Source organism: Entelurus aequoreus, linkage group LG26 (assembly GCF_033978785.1).
Source record: "Entelurus aequoreus isolate RoL-2023_Sb linkage group LG26, RoL_Eaeq_v1.1, whole genome shotgun sequence".
NCBI lineage: Eukaryota > Metazoa > Chordata > Actinopteri > Syngnathiformes > Syngnathidae > Entelurus > Entelurus aequoreus.
The window spans coordinates 12,979,299-13,000,006 of NC_084756.1; the positions used below are offsets into that span (position 1 = coordinate 12,979,299).

Below are 20,708 nucleotides of genomic sequence, written 5' to 3' on the forward strand. Positions count from 1 at the left end.
GGACAAAAAAAAAAAGAAAACCTTGTGTGCACTAAAGGAGTCCTTAAAGGCCTACTGAAATGAAAATGTCTTATTTAAACGGGGATAGCAGGTCCATTCTATGTGTCATACTTGATCATTTCGCGATATTGCCATTTTTTTGCTGAAAGGATTTAGTAGAGAACATCGACGATAAAGTTCGCAACTTTTGGTCGCTGATAAAAAAGCCTTGCCTGTACCGGAAGTAGCGTGACGTTGCAGGTTGTGGAGCTCCTCACATCTGCACATTGTTTACAATCATGGCCACCAGCAGCGAGAGCGATTCGGACCAAGAAAGCGACGATTACCCCAATAATTTGAGCGAGGATGAAAGATTCGTGGATGAGGAAAGTGAGAGTGAAGGATTAGAGGGCATTGGAAGCGATTCAGATAGGGAAGATGCTGTGAGAGGCAGGTGGGACCTGATATTCAGCTGGGAATGACTAAAACAGTAAATAAACACAAGACATATATATACTCTATTTGCCACAACACAACCAGGCTTATATTTAATATGCCACAAATTAATCCGCATAACAAACACCTCCCCCCTCCCGTCCATATAACCCACCAATACAACTCAAACACCCGAACAACACACTCAATCCCACAGCCCAAAGTACCGTTCACCTCCGTAAAGTTCATACAGCACATATATTTCCCCAAAGTTACGTTTGTGACATGCACATAGCGGCACGCACGTACGGGCAAGCGATCAAATGTTTGGAAGCCAAAGCTGCGTACTCACGGTAGCGCGTCTGCTATCCAACTCAAAGTCCTCCTCGTTGTGTTGCTGCAGCCAGCCGCTAATACACTGATCCCACCTACAGCTTTCTTCTTTGCTGTCTTCATTGTTCATTAAACAAATTGCAAAAGATTCACCAACACAGATGTCCAGAATACTGTGGAATTTTGCGATGAAAACAGACGACTTAATAGCTGGCCACAATGGTGTCCCAATATGTCCGCACAATCCGTGACGTCACGCGCAAACGTCATCATACCGAGACGTTTTCAGCAGAATATTTCGCGGGAAATTTAAAATTGCACTTTACTAATCTAACCCGGTCGTATTGGCATGTGTTGCAATGTTAAGATTTCATCATTGATATATAAACTATCAGACTGCGTGGTCGGTAGTAGTGGGTTTCAGTAGGTCTTTAATGATTTGGACATTTTGAGATTGGAATGGTTGCATGTATGTAATCTTGATTTTGGCACCTGTGGGCATGACTGCAGAACCGTCTCTAACATCTCATAACATTTCAAACGTCAACCAACATTATTTTCATAACGATGCATCTGGTTGTGAAATCCTATTTTGAATGGCGGCTCATACTGTTCTTTGCTCTGCTCGCTGTCATCTACTGGTCCTCGGTTGTTCAGCAGGTCATTTGCCAGATGTTGTTTAAAGTCCAGGAACTATTCAGTGTTCTTTGCCGGTTGGTTAAACACTTTGCTGTCAGACTTGTACTGCGTCCAGGAATTTGTAATGAGCCATTACATGCTAGGTCAATTTCTAGGTGGTGTTTGTCATGCGATACAAGCTCAGGAATTCGGTCACAGAAGGAATTCGGTCACAGTGTTCTGTGACCGAACACACCAGCCATGTTGTCATTGTACTTCTCACCTGAACTGTGACACCATTGACTATTAGGCATTCTTTCCTGTTTTATCATTAATTAATCAAACCATATCATGGCTTGTGCAGACAAATTAAACAGGGTTTATTTAGCAAGCAAAACCTGGTGGTCAACAGAGTCGAATGCCTTTTTTGAATCTATCTTTGAAATACTTTTTTTTTTTTTTCAAAAAACCAAGCACAGTTTGTACACCGTTTCCATGGCCAAATTCAAGCACTTTTTAAGGACTTTCTAGATCAATTTTCCAGTTTTCCCAGTACCCTTCAAAAGGCGAAAACCAGTGTGAATCAGTCCATAGCCTTGTTGTTTGAGGTCACCAAATGCTGCCTGTAGGATAAATACGGAAAATCTGCTAAAAACCTAAGCCTAACATTGAACCAGCAGTCATCATTAACTGAATGGGGCATAGAAAATGAAGCAGTGTTTCTGTAGACTATTCAATGTCATTGGTGTTTGCAAACGTGTCTCCATTTGTGTTGTTTTTCAAATTTCTTGTTCTTTTTCTTACTTACAGCACTCAATGACATCGAACAGCAGGGATTGATTGACACCTTATTTGTGCTTGTAAACTGCATAATGTGATATAAATACACGCACCCTCACAATGTCAATTTCACTCATTTATTAACAAAACTGTTCCACATTAACATAAGGGTAATAAATTCAATGAAAATATTTACTTTGTTTCACAACACCTCAGTCACATTTCATTAAGCATATCTAGCCTTATAACTGTGGCTATAATAACAAATCTGACAAACGCTCGCTTTTTTCCTTTCATAGCTCGTAATAACTGTCCGTAATTAACATGTAATCTAACGCTGATTTCACAGTTTAGGTCTAGCATGTACGAAAAGGTTAGAAAACAAAACTATAGCTAACATTAGTTAACTTGTAGGGCTAGTAATCTCTGTGGCTTACCTTTCATATGACTCGAGAGAGCCGACTCTCCCATTGCGAAAAGCTGGATTTCCTTTTTGCATACTTTGCAACAGGCTACTCATGGATTTGGTCCACGTTTTATCCAAAGTTTGTATTTGTAATTTTCCATCCAATGTTCATTAAAACGACAACCTCCCAGCATGATGGACCGATGCACCACTGTCCTCCTGGGGGCGACACAGAGCCGTATTGGCATGACAACAACCTAATGTAAGTTCTCGTGCAAAGCCAACATATCAAGCGTGTAGCTTTAATTTTTAAGGAAACTTATTTTATTTTTTTCCATTTTAAAATGTGCCTATTGAGTCAGACTGCCGAGAAATATGATGAACATTTCCAAGCATGTACAAGCACTTTACCTAAAATTCAAGCATTTTTCAAACCTTGAAAACACAACATTAAAATCCAAGCATTTTCAAGGTTTTTAAGCACCCGTACGAATCCTGAGAGCAGTTTCAGTGGACAAGTGGATATTGTACTAACTGAATAGAATCAATAAGTACTATAAATGTCAGAAGTTGTGTAGATCTCAGAATGTGGTCCATTTTGTTGGCCAGAATGATCGGCGAGTATGGGTTAACCCAGTGTTATTTAACTGGCGGTCTGCGGGCCTGCCAAACGTCATCCAAATAGGCTTAGGCAAAATATTTAATGTTCGAACTGAGAAACTTTTTTTTTTTTTTTTCGAATAATCAATGCCTTACAATTTAAAGGCAGCAACACATTGCAAAAAAAGCATTTTTACCACTGTGTTACATGGCCTTTCCTTTTAACAACACTCAGTAATCGTTTGGGAAATAAGGAGACACATTTTTGAAGCTTTTCAGGTGGAATTATTTCCCATTCTTGCTTGATGTACAGCTTAAAGGCCTACTGAAACCCACTACTACCAACCACGCAGTCTGATAGTTTATATATCAATGATGAAATCTTAACATTGCAACACATGCCAATACGGCCGGGTTAACTTATAAAGTGACATTTTAAAATTCACGCCACACTTCCGGTTGAAAAACTCCTTTGGGTATGATTTATGTGCGTGACGTCACAAAAGCAACGGAAGTGGTTGGACCCCATCGGACCCGATAGAAAAGCCTCTTGTTTTCTTCGACAAAATTCCACAGTATTCTGGACATCTGTGTTGGTGAATCTTTTGCAATTTGTTTAATGAACAATGGAGACTGCAAAAAAGAACGTTGTAGGTGGGATCGATCGGTGTCTTAGCGGCTAAGTACAATACTGTAATATCTGTGATAGTTGTATTAGTGTACTGTGTCTTTAAGGGTTTGGGGAACGCGCATTCGCGAGTGAGTTGGCGGAGAACTTGAGTGTGTGTGAGCGTGAGTTTTGGCTAACAGCAGCTCGTGTATGTGTGTGCGTTACTTTTTGAACTACAACCAGTTACCGCTTGTTAATAAAGTGATTGAGCAGCGCATCCTCGTCTGTGTGACTCCTTCTCCACTGCGGGGCATTACAATACTTACAGCAACACAACAAGGACTACTTCCCCTGACGCCTAGCCGATGCTTGCCGCCAAACCCACGGATGAAGTCCTTCGTCGCGCCGTTGATCGCTGGAATGCAGGTGAGCACGGCTGTTGATGAGCAGATGAGGGCTGGCTGGCGTAGGTGGAGCGCTAATGTTTTATCATAGTTCTGTGAGGTCCGGTTGCTAAGTTGCTAAATTAGCCTTAGCGTCATTAGCAACAGCATAGTTAAGCCTTACCAGGCTGAGAATTTTTAACCGTGTAGTTACATGTACATGGTTTAATAGTATTGTTGATCTTCTGTCTATCCTTCCAGTTAGGGGTTTATTTATTTTGTTTCTATCTTCATTTGAGAACGACGCTAGCACGTTAGCTCAGTAGCTAAGTGTGTCACCGATATATTGTCTTGGAGATAAAAGTCACTTTAAATGTCCATTTCGCGTGCTCGACTCTCATTTTCAAGAGGATATAGTATCCGAGGTGGTTTAAAATACAAATCCGGGATCCACAATAGAAAAAGGAGAGAGTACATAGTTCTGTGAGGTCCGGTTGCTAAGTTGCTAAATTAGCCTTAGCGTCGTTAGCAACAGCATAGTTAAGCCTTACCAGGCTGAGAATTTTTAACCGTGTAGTTACATGTACATGGTTTAATATTATTGTTGGTCTTCTGTCTATCCTTCCAGTCAGGGGTTTATTTATTTTGTTTCTATCTTCATTTGAGAACGATGCTAGCACGTTAGCTCAGTAGCTAAGTGTGTCACCGATGTATTGTCTTGGAGATAAAAGTCACTTTAAATGTCCATTTCGCGTGCTCGACTCTCATTTTCAAGAGGATATAGTATCCCAGGTGGTTTAAAATACAAATCCGTGATCCATAATAGAAAGAGGAGAGAGTGTGGAATCCAATGAGCCAGCTTGTACCTAAGTTACGGTCAGAGCGAAAAAAGATACGTCCATCACTGCCTCTCAAGTCCTTCACTGTAACATTCCTCATCTACGAATCTTTCATCCTCGCTCAAATTAATGGGGTAATCGTCACTTTCTCGGTCCGAATCTCTCTCGCTCCATTGTAAACAATGGGGAATTGTGAGGAATACTAGCTCCTGTGACGTCACGCTACTTCCGGTACAGGCAAGGCTTTTTTTTTATCAGCCAGCAAAAGTTGCGAACTTTATCGTCGATTTTCTCTACTAAATCCTTTCAGCAAAAATATGGCAATATCGCGAAATGATCAAGTATGACACATAGAATGGATCTGCTATTCCCGTTTAAATAAAAAAAAATCATTTCAGTAGGCCTTTAAGTTGTTCAACAGTCCGGGGTCTCCGTTGTCGTATTTTACGCTTCATAATGCGCCACACATTTTCAATGGGAGACAGGTCTGGACTACAGGCAGGCCAGTCTAGTCACCGCACTCTTTTACTACGAAGCCACGCTGTTGTAACACGTGCAGAATGTTGCTTGGCATTGTCTTGCTGAAATAAGCAGGGGCGTACATGAAAAAGATGTTGCTTGGATGGCAACATATGTTGCTCCAAAACCTGTATGTAACTTTCAGCATTAATGGTGCTTTCACAGATGTGTAAGTTACCCATGCCTTGGGCACTAATACACCCCCATACTGTCACAGATGCTGGCTTTTGAACTTTGCGCATATAACAGTCTGCATGGATCTTTTCCTCTTTGTTCCGGAGGACACGACGTCCACAGTTTCCAAAAACAATTTGAAATGCGGACTCGTCAGACCACAGAACACTTTTCCACTTTGCATCAGTCCATCTTAGATGAGCTCGGGCCCAGGGAAGCCGGCGGCGTTTCTGGGTGTTGTTGACAAATGGCTTTCACTTTGCTTAGTAGAGTTTTAACTTGCATTTACAGATGTAGCGGCGAACTGTAGTTACTGACAGTGGTTTTCTGAAGTGTCGCGTCGGGGAAGTTTATTTTTAAAGTTTTGCACCTATTATTTTAACGTCCTTGGCTGGCTTTATACTATTATTTGGACTCTTTCTGTTTCAGAATAGTTCAGCATGTACAGATTCGCCAACTTGGCGACACTTTGAATATCATTCAGTTCTTCTCAGCACTATCCTTCACACTCATGTTCTTCAAAACAATGGTTAGAAAATCAAAGCTATGTGTTTCTGGCTCTCCATTTTGTTATTAATACAGCGTACATTGGGTGTATCATACAGGGTTTTACTGTGGCAGTTAGCGGTGGGAAAGTATCTGAAGCTGGCTCATACCCAAATAATTTGCTCGCAACTTAAAGCAAAAACATTTTCCAAGTGAAAGCTAGTTCCTAAAATGATTAGTCAGGCGGAGCACTCGCATGCATTGTATGCTTTATTTTAATGTATGAATGTGACACATAAGATTAAAGTACCAATGATTGTCACACACACACTAGATGTGGTGAAATTTGTCCTCTGCATTTGACCCATCCCCTTGGGGAGCAGTGGGCAGCAGCGGCGCCGCGCCCGGGAATCATTTTGGTGATTTAACCCCCAACTCCAACCCTTGATGCTGAGTGCCAAGCAGGGAGGAAACGGGTCCCATTTTTATAGTCTTTGGTATGACTCGGCTGGGATTTGAACTCCAACCTACCGATCTCAGGGCGGACACTCTAACCACTAGCTCCATCCTTGTTTGAGAAAGTGCTTTAATTGCATCTTCAGACTTTTTTCCTGCAGTTTTTTCGATAGAAAGAACTTTCTTGGATGCAATAGTCTTGTTACATTATAATTGTCAAATTCAACACTCAGAATGTTAGCAAAGAATAAACACATTTTCATTATATCCCTTCCGTGCTGTACATTTTACATTCATTGTTAAAGTTATTTTCAAACATGGTACATCTGAAACCATCATCAAACATATACATCCATATTTGTCCCATTACTTCCTGACAGGAAATAGCCCTCCCTGCCGGTCCCTCGTCTTAGTTAATGGTGGCTGAGTGGCTCTCAGGCCTCTCATGTAATGACCTGTAATGCATAAAAAAGTCACCCCCTGGGTAATGTTCTGCCTCTCGCTATGCTTCTGTGCATTTCCGAGTCCCCTTAAAATGTGTCATTACAGTACAAAGTGAAAAAAAACTCTTTCTTTTTTTTTTTTTTATATCTTAACAGTAGCAATTGATCGCATGGTTGGTTCTGGACTGGAGGCGATGGATCCTTATTATTATAGACAAAGTAGGCAATATGAGCTATTGAAGAGAGGAGAGGAGAGTAGAACATAAAATCTGTAAAGTTGAGCACCGGTGATATTCACATGAACATATATTCTATATAAAAAATTATTCTTGCGACATGCATTTTCTTTCGTCTGGTTCATCCCAGACTAAGGTTTGGTACATTTCATATTTAATACTTGAGTGTATCAATTCCCGGTTCCTGGGAATCCATACAACTCACCGGTACAAATGTTGGTACTTCGGTGTATGTTCATAAATGTTGATTTGTTTAGTCATAAAATATTTTTTAACATTTACCAGTGGGCTGATTATGATAACTGTGCTGTTCAGTTGTATGTAGTTGTTTTACAATTGAGTATCCTTATCGTACTTTGCATGCAGTTGCAATACCAAGACATTAGATGGCAGTAGTGCTGTGATATGCAGTGACTGTGAGGCATAAATACCTGTGGAGTTTTTTTCTTTTTTTAAATTTAAATTGATATACCGTATTTCGGACCATAAGGCACTTTAGGGCGCATTAAAGGAGTCATATTGTTATCTTTTTCAAAATTTAAAATACTTGTGGTCTACATAACATATAATGGTGGTTCTTTGGTCAAAATGTTGCATAGATGATGTTTTACAGATCATCTTCAAGCCGCTTTCTGACAGTCGCTTCAGGATGCGCCATTTTGTGGGCGGTCTTATTTACGTGGCTCACCTTCGACAGCGTCTTCTCCCCGTCATCTTTGTTGTAGCGGTGTAGCGTGCAAGGACGGGCGTGGAAGAAGTGTCAAAAGATGGAGCTAACTGTTTTAATGACATTCAGACATTACTTAAGTCAATAACGGAGCAGCGTCTTCTCATCCGGAAACAACAACACCGGAAATGTGTCCCGTGAAAAACCGTCTGACTGGAACTCTAATAACTAAAGTTCCTTGGGTGAATAATCTAAACTCACCACACCAGTATGTTTTAGCGCTTTCATGGCGAGTTTACTGACAGATGTAAGTAAGAACTTTACACTACTTTATATTAGAAATGTTAACAGCGGAGGATATTTTCAACGGAACATATAAAATGTTGGTGTTGTTTACTTGAGTCATATTGCCATCATAGTGCAGTCTACATGTATCTCTCATGTTTGCCTGCCATCTACTGGTCACACTTATCATTACACCATGTACCAAATAAAATTGTTTCTAGGTCTGTAAGAAAAAACAGAATTATTCCGTACATTAGGGACCGGGTTATAAGGCGCACTGTCAAGTTTTCAGCAAAAAAAAAGGATTTTAAGTGTGCCTTACAGTCCGGAAAATACAGTACTCTAATCAATCAATCAATCAATCAATGTTTATTTATATAGCCCTAAATCACAAGTGTCTCAAAGGGCTGTACAAGCCACAACGACATCCTCGGTACAGAGCCCACATACGGGCAAGGAAAAACTCACCCCAGTGGGACGTCGGTGAATGACTATGAGAAACCTTGGAGAGGACCGCATATGTGGGTAACCCCCCCCCTCTAGGGGAGACCGAAAGCAACGGATGTCGAGTGGGTCTGACATAACATTGTGAAAGTCCAGTCCACAGTGGATCCAACACATCAGCGGGAGTCCAGTCCACAGCGGGGCCAACAGGAAACCATCCCGAGCGGAGACGGGTCAGCAGCGCAGAGATGTCCCCAACCGATGCACAGGCTAGTGGTCCACCCGGGGTCCCGGCTCTGGACAGCCAGCACTTCATCCATGGCCACCGGACCTATGCAACTCCCCCTCGCAAGGGACAGGGGAGAAGAGGAGAGAAGAAAAGAAACGGCAGATCAACTGGTCTAAAAAAGGGGGGGTCTATTTAAAGGCTAGATTATACAAATGAGTTTTAAGATGGGACTTAAATGCTTCTACTGAGGTAGCATCTCTAACTGTTACCGGGAGGGCATTCCAGAGTACTGGAGCCCGAATAGAAAACGCTCTATAGCCCGCAGACTTTTTTTTGGCTCTGGGAATCACTAATTAGCCGGAGTTCTTTGAACGCAGATTTCTTGTCGGGACATATGGTACAATACAATCGGCGAGATAGGCTGGAGCTAAACCGTGTAATATTTTATACGTAAGTAGTAAAACCTTAAAGTCGCATCTTAAGTGCACAGGAAGCCAGTGCAAGTGAGCCAGTATAGGCGTAATATGATCAAACTTTCTTGTTTTTGTCAAAAGCCTTGCAGCCGCATTTTGTACCAACTGTAATCTTTTAATGCTAGACATAGGGAGGCCCGAAAATAATACGTTACAGTAATCGAGACGAGACGTAACGAACGCATGAATAATGATCTCAGCGTCGCTAGTGGACAAGATGGAACGAATTTTAGCGATATTACGGAGATGAAAGAAGGCCGTTTTAGTAACACTCTTAATGTGTGACTCAAACGAGAGAGTTCGGTGGAAGATAATACCCAGATTCTTTACCGAGTCTCCTTGTTTAATTGTTTGGTTGTCAAATGTTAAGGTGGTATTATTAAATAGATGTTGGTGTCTAGCAGGACCGATAATCAGCATTTCCGTTTTCTTAGCGTTGAGTTGCAAAAAGTTAGCGGACATCCATTGTTTAATTTCATTAAGACACGCCTCCAGCTGACTACAGTCCGGCGTGTTGGTCAGCTTTAGGGGCATGTAGAGTTGAGTGTCATCAGCATAACAGTGAAAGCTAACACCGTACTTGCGTATGATGTCACCCAGCGGCAGCATGTAAATACTAAAGAGTGCAGGGCCAAGAACCGAACCCTGGGGAACTCCGCACGTTACCTTGACATAGTCCGAGGTCACATTGTTATGGGAGACGCACTGCATCCTGTCAGTAAGATAAGAGTTAAACCAAGACAAGGCTAAGTCTGACATACCAATACGTGTTTTGATACGCTCTAATAAAATATTATGATCGACGGTATCGAAAGCGGCGCTAAGATCAAGAAGCAGCAACATAGATGAAGCATCAGAATCCATCGTCAGCAATAGATCATTAGTCATTTTTGCGAGGGCTGTCTCCGTAGAGTGATTTGCCCTGAAACCGGATTGAAAAGGTTCACAGAGATTGTTAGTCACTAAGTGTTCATTTAGCTGCTGTGCGACAGTTTTTTCGAGAATTTTGGAAATAAACGGAAGGTGGGAGACCGGTCGGTAGTTTACCATGAGGTCAGGATCGAGGTTAGGTCTTTTGAGCAGAGGATGAATAACCGCTTTTTTGAATGCTAGGGGAACAGTGCCGGAGGAAAGTGATAAGTTTATAATATTTAACACTGATGGACCTAATAATACAAACAGTTCCTTGATAAGTTTCCCAGGAAGTGGGTCAAGTAAACAATCATAGGTTGCACATTAAAATAACAAAAAGGAAGGAAGAAGAAATAGGGAGTAATTGACTTTGATAAAAATCATAATGATATGATGTGATAAAATGGACCAAAAGTATATTGTCAAATACTTTTGGTTACATTTGCTTACATAAAATAAATTGTATTTTAATCGTATTGTAACCCATGTATCTAGATGTGTATGGAATCATCCATCACAAAGAGATGTCCAACCTTACCTAGAGGCAGTCTGACTAAGTCAATGTTGAGTGCTTGTTTGCCTTGCAAAGTGTTTAAGCCAGTGTTTAGTCTGCAACTGGCATTGATGTCACGTGCAACAAGCGGTATTGAAATATAGTACCGTTTGGTTTTACATGAGTCCGTACCCCGTTATACCGACGTTACTGGTGCCTTAAAAGTTCCGAATTGGTACCCATCCCTATTCCAGACACACCATCGCAGTATTGCTTGTGGGTTTTTTTTGGCACAACGCCACAATACCTCTTGAGTTGCACCATGGCGTGCTACAAATAGATTCTGTTGTCTAGATCACGCTTCAATATAGCCCAGATTGTACAAACCCCAAAACCTGTGAAGTTGGCACGTTGTGTAATTCGTAAATAAAAACAGAATACAATGATTTGCAAATCCTTTTCAACTTATATTCAATTGAATAGACTGCAAAGACAAGATATTTAATGTTCCAACTGAGAAACTTATTTTTTTTTTGCAAATAATCATGAACTTAGAATGTAATGGCAGCAACAAATTGCAAACAAGTTGTTACAGGAGCATTTTTACCACTGTGTTACATGGCCTTTCCTTTTAAAAACCCTCAGTAAACCTTTGAGAATTGAGGAGACCAATTTTTGAAGCTTTTCAGGTGGAATTCTTTCCAATATTTCTTGATGTACAGCTTAAGTTGTTCAACAGTCCGCGGTCTTCGATGTCGTATTTTAGGCTTCATAATGCGCCACACATTTTCAATGGGAGACAGGTCTGGACTACAGGCAGGCCAGTCCAGTACCCGCACTCTTTTACTACGAAGCCACGCTGTTGTAACACGTGGCTTGGCATTGTCTTGTTGAAATAAGCAGGGGCGTCCGTGATAACGTTGCTTGGATGGCAACATATGTTGCTCCAAAACCTGTATGTACCTTCCAGCATTAATGGTGCCTTCACAGATGTGTAAGTTACCCATGCCTTGGGCACTAATACACCCCCATACCATCACAGATGCTGGCGTTTGAACTTTGTGTCCGGATGGTTCTTTTCCTCTTTGTTCCGGAGGACACGACGTCCACAGTTTCCAAAAACTATTTGAAATGCGGACTCGTCAGACCACAGAACACTTTTACAGTCCATCTTAGATGAGTTCGGGCCCAGTTAGTTGGCGGCGTTTCTGGGTGTTTTTGATAAATGTCTTTCGCTTTGCATAGTAGAGTTTTAACTTGCACTTACAGATGTAGCAACGAATTGTAGTTACTGACTGATTTTCTGAAGTGTTCCTGAGCACATGTGGTGATATCCTTTACATACGGATGTCGGTTTTTGATGCCGTACCGCCTGAGGGATCAAAGGTCACGGACTTAGCCGCTTGCGTGCAGTGATTTCTCCAGATTCTCTGAACCTATTGATGATATTACGGACTGTAGATGGTGAAATCCCAAAATTTCTTGCAATAGCTTGTTGAGAAATGTTGTTCTTAAACTGTTGACAATTTGCTCACGCATCTGTTCACAAAGTGGTGACCCTCGCCCCATCCTTGTTTGTGAATGACTGAGCATTTCATGGAAGCTGCTTTCATACCCAATCATGGCACCCACCTGTTCCCAATAAGCCTGTTCACCTGGGGGATGTTCCAAATAAGTGTTTGATGAGCATTCCTCAACTTTCTCAGTCTTTTTTACCACTTATGCCAGCTTTTTTGAAACATGTTGCAGGCATCAAATTCCAAATGAGCTAACATTTGCAAAAAAATAACAAAGTTTTCCAGTTCGAACGTTAAGTATCTTGTCTTTGCAGTCTATTCAATTGAATATAGGTTTAAAAGAATTTGCAAATCATTGTATTCTGTTTTTATTTACCTTTTACACAACTTGCCAACTTCACTGGTTTTGGGGTTTTTATTTGCTCATAATTAATGCAGGCACCGCCTGTTTTGTATGTGTCTATTTAAAAAATAAAAAACCCTAACCCATAATTGATAGCTGTGGTCTTACACAAATAATACATGAACCCACGCATCGCAACGGTAATACAATAGATCTAGTGCTTGTCAGGGGTGTCACCACCTCCAAAGTTATGATACTTCCATGTACTAAAGTAATGTCCGATCATTACCTTATAAAATTTGAAGTTTTGACTCTTTGTCAACAAGCTAATAATAATAATAACTGCTATAGCGGCCGCAACATTAATGCTGCCACAACGATGACTCTTGCTGACCTACTGCCTTCGGTAATGGCACCATTCCCAAATTATGTCGGCTCTATTGATAACCTCACTAACAACTTTGACGATGCCTTGCGCGAAATTATTGAGTGTATAAAAAAAGGGCCCCTAAAAGGCGCACCCCATGGTTTACAGAAGAAATTAGAGCTCATAAATTATCATGTAGAAAACTGGAACGCAAATGGCGCGCGACTAAACTTGAGGTTTTCCATCAAGCATGGAGTGATAGTTTAATAACTTATAAACGCATGCTTACCTTAGCTAAAGCTAAATACTACTCAAATCTCATCCGCCTCAACAAAAACGATCCTAAATTTCTGTTTAGTACAGTAGCATCGCTAACCCAACAAGGGACTCCTCCCAGTAGCTCCACCCACTCGGCAGATGATTTTATGAATTTCTTTAATACGAAAATTGAACTCATTAGAAAGGAGATTAAAGACAACGCATCCCACTGGGGTGAGTTTTTCCTTGCCCGTATGTGGGCTCTGTACCGAGGATGTCGTTGTGGCTTGTACAGCCCTTTGAGACACTTGTGATTTAGGGCTATATAAATAAACATTGATTGATTGATTGAATTTGTTTCCACGTAGAAAGAAAATCCTAATTTTTAAGTTGCGGTGGCTTCAATTTAGCCGTGGCGCCGCATCTCGATCAGACCCTGAACTCTCTGTACATGAGGCCCCAGGTGTCCTGAACAGAAGGTGTCTGATCCAGATATGGACCAAGGTCTGCCCGCAGGGGACCTCCGCTATAGCCTCTGGTAAAATATCACTGAAGAATCTATGAGACAGACAGACATGTTTAAAGAAATTGAATTTTCCGACTACATGTTTGAATCAGGTGTATTCAACCTTAAAACAGATCATATTTTTTCTAATAGTTCTAAAAAGGTAAAAAAAAAAAAGTGTCAAACAGCAAACATATGCCATTGTGTTCATAAGGGAATATAAGTAAAATGTCTGTTAGGGGTCTGTCCATTTGTCTTCAGTCAACTTATGGTGATGATGTGCATTTGTGTAACCCCACAGTCGCCGTGTCATCGCCCCATTACCTGCGAGCCATGTTATTGTTCCATTTATTTTCGAATTGTGCCGAGCTGCCTCGGGCTGTGAGATTGCTGGGGTTATCACTGGGAGGAGATTATTTCTGTCTGACATTACGTATTCATGGCAGTTATCCAGCGGGATGCTTCCATGCCCAGTGTGTTAATGCCTCGGGAGGAGATGGCTCCAACGGTCGGAAATGTGCCAAAACTCCGTGGGTGGGAGGTAACACATTTCATTGGCTGAGTGGTGAACAGAAGAAGTTTGCGTAATATGAATAATAGTTTAGTTTTGCATATCACTTTGTACTCCAGTGGTTCCAGTAGGCCTGACAAAATCTGAATCGTGCAAAAACGGAAGCACTTTTTTTTACATAAGAAATACAAATCCAATGAATCCGTTGCAGAGACCCAAAAACATTTTTTTGGGGAAAAATGATAGTTGTACATGCAGAAAACAATGTAAAATACATACAAATACAAAATAAATATACCCTATTTTCCGTACTATAAGGCGCACTTAAATTCCTTTTTTTCTTTCTCAAAACTCGACAGTGCGCATTATAACCCGGTGCGCCTAATGTACAGAATAATTCTGGTTTTGCTTACCGACTTCGAAGCCATTTTATTTGGTACGTGGTGTAATGATAAGTGTGACCAGTAGATGGCAGTCAAACATAAGAGATACATGTAGCCTGCAATATGATGGCAATATGTAAACAACACCAACATTTGTATATGTTCCATTGAAAATATAGAACATTACACACGGCGCTCAAAAATCAATCAAAATGTTTCAGTACAACTTTGGTAAGCTATGAAGCCGCACCGCTTGATGGATTGTACTGTGCTTCAACATAGGAGTATTATTATGGTGTGTGTACAAAGTAAGACATATTATCTGGCATTTTGTTTCACAATATTATGCAAAAGCGACTTTTCTTACCTTCTGGTACCCGCTGATCTGTATTTGGGATCTGCATGAATCCTGAAAAATTGCGCGCGTCCGCCTTTGTAGTCCATGTCGACACCGTAGTCGATAAGCTTCTTCTTTTTCTCTATCTTCTTGTTATGGGACATTCATCCTCCGCTGTTGCCATTTCTAATATAAAGTAGTGTAAAGTTCTTACTTATATCTGTCAGTAAACTCGCCATGAAAGCGCTAAAACATACGGGTGTAGTGAGTTTACATTATTCACCCAAGGAACTTGAGTTATTAGAGAGTTCCGGTCAGACTGTTCTTCACGGGACACATTTCTGGCCTTGTTGCACCAGTGAGCCACGGATGAGGAGTTGCTGCTCCGTTAATGATTGAAGTAAAGTTTGAATGTCATTAAAACAGTTAGCTCCATCTTTTGACACTTCTTTCACTCCCGTCCTTGCACGCCACACCGCTACAACAAAGATGACGGGGAGAAGACGCTGTCGAAGGTGAGCCGCGTAAATAAGACCGCCCACAAAACGGCGCATCCTGAAGCGACTGTCAGAAAGCACCTTGAAGATGATCTGTGAAACATCATCTATGCAACATTTTGACCAAAGAACTACCAATACATGTTATGTAGACCACAAAGAAGTCTTTTACATTTAGAAAAAAATAATACTATGACTCCTTTAATGCGCCTTATAATCCGGTGTGCCTTTTTTATGAAAATAGACCTGACTAGACCCGCTCATTGGCAGTGCGCCTTATAATACGGTGCGCCCTATGGTCCAAAAAATACGGTACATGTTAAAAATGTTGAAGTGTTGCTGTTCATCTCTCATCTAATTTACCAAGATAACTGACCGATATAGATTGTTCTCAACACTTACCAAATGCTCTTACCATGTGTGGGTAAATGTGTTGGAACATAAATGAATGTTTAAGATGGACAAACCCTTTTCAAGCGTAAAACATACATAGAGCATGTCTGCAACTTGTGGACGAAACAGTAGCCAGCGGACAATAGGGAAGCCTTGTTACTATTATCATTCATGATTAATTAGAATAGTACAGTAATTTGACAATACATCTGAGTATGCAGTAATGGTTTTCCAATTTTTTTGAAATGCTCTGTTTTCGTGGCTAAGGTTACAAGGAATACTTTGATTTGGCATTGACATTTTAAAAATATCGCATCGATTCAATGTTATAAAAAAAATAAAAATAGGCTTCAAAATATGGCAAAAAGGCCACTAATTCTGGCCTTTTAAGTTGCAACAAACACACAAAAGCATGTAAAACCCTGGAGGGACTGAGCTTTGTTGTTGTGTTGTGCGAGTCCTGCCGCCCCCAGACACACAGCTTATTTGCAGTCATTTTCCATCCATCCATCCATCTTCAACCGCTTATCCGGAATCGGGTCGCGGGGACAGCAGCTCCAGCAAAGACCCCCAGACTTCCCTCTCCAGAGCAACATTTGCGACTTCCTCCTGGGGAATCCCGAAGCGTTCCCAGGCCAGAGAGGAGATGTAATCCCCCCATCTGGTCTTTGGCCTGCCGGGGGGCCTCCTCCCAGTGGGACGTGCAACAAGGACCTCCCTAGGGAGACGCTCGTGAGGCATCCGCACGAGATGCCCGAACCACCTAAGTTGGCTCCTTTCCAAGCGAAGGAGCAGCGGCTCTACTCCGAGTCTCTCTCGGGTGACTGCACTTCTCACCCTATCTCTAAGGGAGATGCCAGCCACCCTTCTGAGGAAACTCATTTCGGCCGCTTGTATCCGCGATCTTATTCTTTCGGGCATTACCCACACTTCATGACCATAGGTGAGAGTAGGAATGTAGATAGCTCGGTAGACCGAGAGCTTTGCCTTCTGACTCAGCTCCCGTTTCGTCACAACAGTGCGGCAGAGAGACTGCAATACTGCCCCAGCTGCTCCGATTCTCCGGCTGATTTCCTTCTCCATCTTTCCCTCACTCGTGAACAAGACCCCGAGATACTTAAACTCCTCCACCTGGGACAGAGTCCTGTCCCCTACCCGGACTGTACAAACCATCGGTTTCCTGCTGAGAACCATGGCCTCAGATTTGGAGATGCTGATCCTCATTCCAGCCGCTGAACACTCGGCTGCGAACCGATCCAGTGAGAGCTGAAGGTCACGAACCGAAGGTGCCATCAGGACCACATCATCTGCAAACAGCAGTGACGCAACATTTAGCCCCCCGAGACGTATACCCTCTCCGCCATGGCCACGACTCCGCCTAGAAATCCTGTCCATGAAAATCACAAACAGGATAGGTGACAGAGCGCAGCCCTGGCGGAGACCAACCCCCACTGGAAACGGATCCGACTTACATCCAAGCACCCGGACACAACTCTCGCTTTGGTTGTACAGAGATTGGATGGCCCTCAGCAGGGTTCTCCTCACTCCGTACTCCCTCAGCACCTCCCACAAGATCTCCCGAGGGACGCGGTCATACGCCTTCTCCAAATCCACAAAACACATGTAGACTGGATAGGCATACTCCCAGGCCCTCTCCAGGATTCCCGCAAGCGTAAAGAGTTGGTCAGTTGTTCCACGACCAGGACGGAATCCACATTGCTCCTCTTGAATCTGAGGTTCGACTATCGGCCGGACCCTCCTTTCCAGTACCTTGGCGTAAACTTTCCCAGGGAGGCTGAGTAGTGTGATACCCCTGTAATTAGCACACACCCTCTGGTCCCCCTTTTTGAAAAGGGGAACCACCACCCCAGTCTGCCACTCCCTCGGCACTGTCCCAGACTTCCACGCAATGTTGAAAAGGCGTATCAACCAAGACAGCCCATCAACACCCAGAGCCTTCAGCATTTCTGGACGGATCTCGTCAACCCCCGGAGCTTTGCCACCGTGGAGTTGTCTAACTACCTCAGTGACTTCACCCCGAGAGATCGACGTCGATCCCCCATCATCCTCAGGCCCTGCTCCTATCAGGGAGGGTGTGTCTGATGTATTTGGGTTCAGGAGTTCCTCAAAGTGCTCTTTCCAACGCCCTACGACTTCCTCACTTGAAGTCAGCAAAGTCCCATCCTTGCCGTACACAGCTTGGATGGTTCCCTGCTTCCCCCTCCTGAGGTGCCGTATGGTCTTCCAGAACAGCTTTGGTGCCGCCCGATAGTCCTTCTCCATGGATTCCCCGAACTGCTCCCACACCCTCTGCTTAGCCTCGTCCACAGCCACGGCCGCTGCCCTTCGGGCCCGTCGGTACCTTGCAACTGCCTCCGGAGTCCCCTGGGATAACATACCCCGGTAGGACTCCTTCTTCAGTCGGACGGCTTCCCTGACCACCACTGTCCACCAGGGTGTTCGAGGGTTACCGCCCCTTGAGGCACCTAAGACCTTCTGGCCACAGCTCGCAGCTGCAGCTTTAGCAATAGAGGCTTTGAACACTGCCCATTCCTGTTCAATGTCCCCAACCTCCACAGGGATGGCAGAGAAGTCCCGCCGGAGGTGGGAGTTGAAGTCCTTCCGGACAGAGGACTCCTCCAAACGTTCCCAGTTCACCCGCACTACACGCTTGGGTTTGCCAGGTCTGTCCAGAGGTTTCCCCCGCCATCTAACCCAACTCACCACCAGATGGTGATCAGTTGACAGTTCAGCCCCTCTCTTCACCCGAGTGTCCAAAACATACGGCCTCAGATCAGCTGATACGATTACAAAATCGATCATTGATCTTTGGCCTAGGGTGCTCTGGTACCAGGTACACCTATGAGCATCCTTATGCTTGAACATGGTGTTTGTTATCGCAAGTCCGTGACTAGCACAGAAGTCCAATAACAATCCACCACTCAGGTTCAGATCAGGGAGACCGTTCCTCCCAATCACGCCAGTCCAAGTATCACTGTCATTGCCCACGTGCGCGTTGAAGTCCCCCAGCAAGACTATGGAATCCCCTGCCGGTGCCCCATACAGGACCCCATGCAAGGTATCCAAGAAGGCTGAATACTCTGAACTCCTGTTTGGTGCGTATGCACAAACAACAGTCAGAGTTTTCCCCCCTCCAACCCTAAGGCGAAGGGAGGCGACCCTCTTGTCCACTGGGGTGAACTCCAACGTACAGGCACTCAGCCGGGGACTCGTGAGTATCCCCACACCCGCCTGTGCCCTCACGCCCCGAGCAACTCCAGAAGTGAACAAGGTCCATCCCTTATCCAGGAGTGTGGTTTCAGAGCCCTTGCTATGCGTAGAGGTAAGCCCCACCAGATCCAACCGGTAGCGCTCCACCTCTCGCACCAGCTCAGGCTCCTTCCCCACCAGCGTAGAGACGTTCCACGTCCCGAAAGTCAGCCTCTGCTGCCCCGAATTGGTCCGTCCGGAGCCTCCACTTTCACTGCCATCCACTTGGCAGCGCACCCGACCCCACTGGTTCCGACCGCGGGTGGTGGGCCCACGTGGCAGAGAAGATGGTGTGTCCACGTAGCTTCTTCGGGCTGTGCCCGGCCGGGCTCCGTGGCAAGCCCGGCCACCAGGCGCTCGCTGACGAGCCCTACCTCCGGGCCTAGCTCCGGAGGAGGGCCCCGGGCTTCCTCCGGGCCGGGTAACGCATCCTCTTATAGTGTAGTTCATGGGGGGTATCGTAACCCTGATGGGGGGGGCATTCGGGTACTACACCTTGCCCAAGGGTGACCCGGAACTATGTAAGGCAGGGGCGTTCAACTCCCTGAGGCTTAATACAAGCCCACATACCTACAGTATGACCTGCAGTCATTTTCATTAAGTTCAAATCACATGCCTGATGAATGAATGTGTCTGCAAATTTGGAGTTTATATATTCCACATTAAAAATACTTCTCGAAACTGGACTTTTAAGACAAAATGAAGATGATTATACATAGTATATTTTCATGGATGATAGATAGTGCTGCTTTAGATACAAATACAGAAAGGTAAGAAACACTCCAAATGTTTTGTTTTCATAAAGCATAGGGGGCCATTAAGTATTTGATAAAGGTCTTATCAAATACTATTTAGTCACCTTTATCATATCAAAATATCATTATACAGTTTTTATGAAAGTGAATTATTACAGTTTTTCTTGTTATTTTAATGGGCCACCTATATTAATAATGACTAGAGTAGTGGTTCTCAAACTTTCTTTCACCAAGTACCACCCCAGAAAACACTTGGCTCTCTAATTACCACCATAAGGACGAACATTGAAATACATTTGTGTAGTAGGCCTAAGAATTCATTAAAAACAAGGCCGAGGTTTTATTTAACAAGTATATTTTATATTTTGGCCACTGTAACGTTATACACTGTTTGAACAGTAACACTGTGTTTGTATATAGGAAAGTAAAATACTGTACAATAATCAAAAGATTCTTTAGTGTACCACAGTTTGAGAATCACAGGACAAGAGCATATGAATTTAAGTAAAAAAAAATGGAAACAACTCAAAGGCACCACACATACAGTTGTGGTCAAAAGTTGACTTACACTTGTAAAGAACATAATGTCATGGCTGTCTTGAGTTTCTAATACTTTCTACAACTCTTATTTTTTTGTGATAGAGTGATTAGACCACATGTTGGTCACCAAAAACATTCATGAAGTTTGGTTCTTTTATGAATTTATTATGGGTCTACTGAAAATGTGACCAAATCTGCTGGGTCAAAAGTGTTCGTACAGCAATGTTAATAT

At 43.1% G+C, this 20,708-nt stretch overlaps 1 protein-coding gene across 4 annotated transcripts in view; it reads left to right on the plus strand.

The window, feature by feature from the left end:
* The window catches only part of fhit (fragile histidine triad diadenosine triphosphatase), a 280,831-nt gene that overhangs the window by 29,973 nt on the left and 230,150 nt on the right, over nt 1-20,708 (plus strand). The window contains exon 1 of one of the 4 annotated variants that reach the window (XM_062037901.1): nt 3,954-4,187. The exons of the other annotated variants lie outside the window; for them this stretch is intronic. Within the exon in view, the coding sequence (XP_061893885.1) occupies nt 4,127-4,187 (61 nt within the window). The 5' untranslated portion in view covers nt 3,954-4,126. Of the gene's footprint in view, nt 1-3,953; nt 4,188-20,708 lie in introns of those variants that run through there. 4 annotated transcript variants of the gene reach the window in all.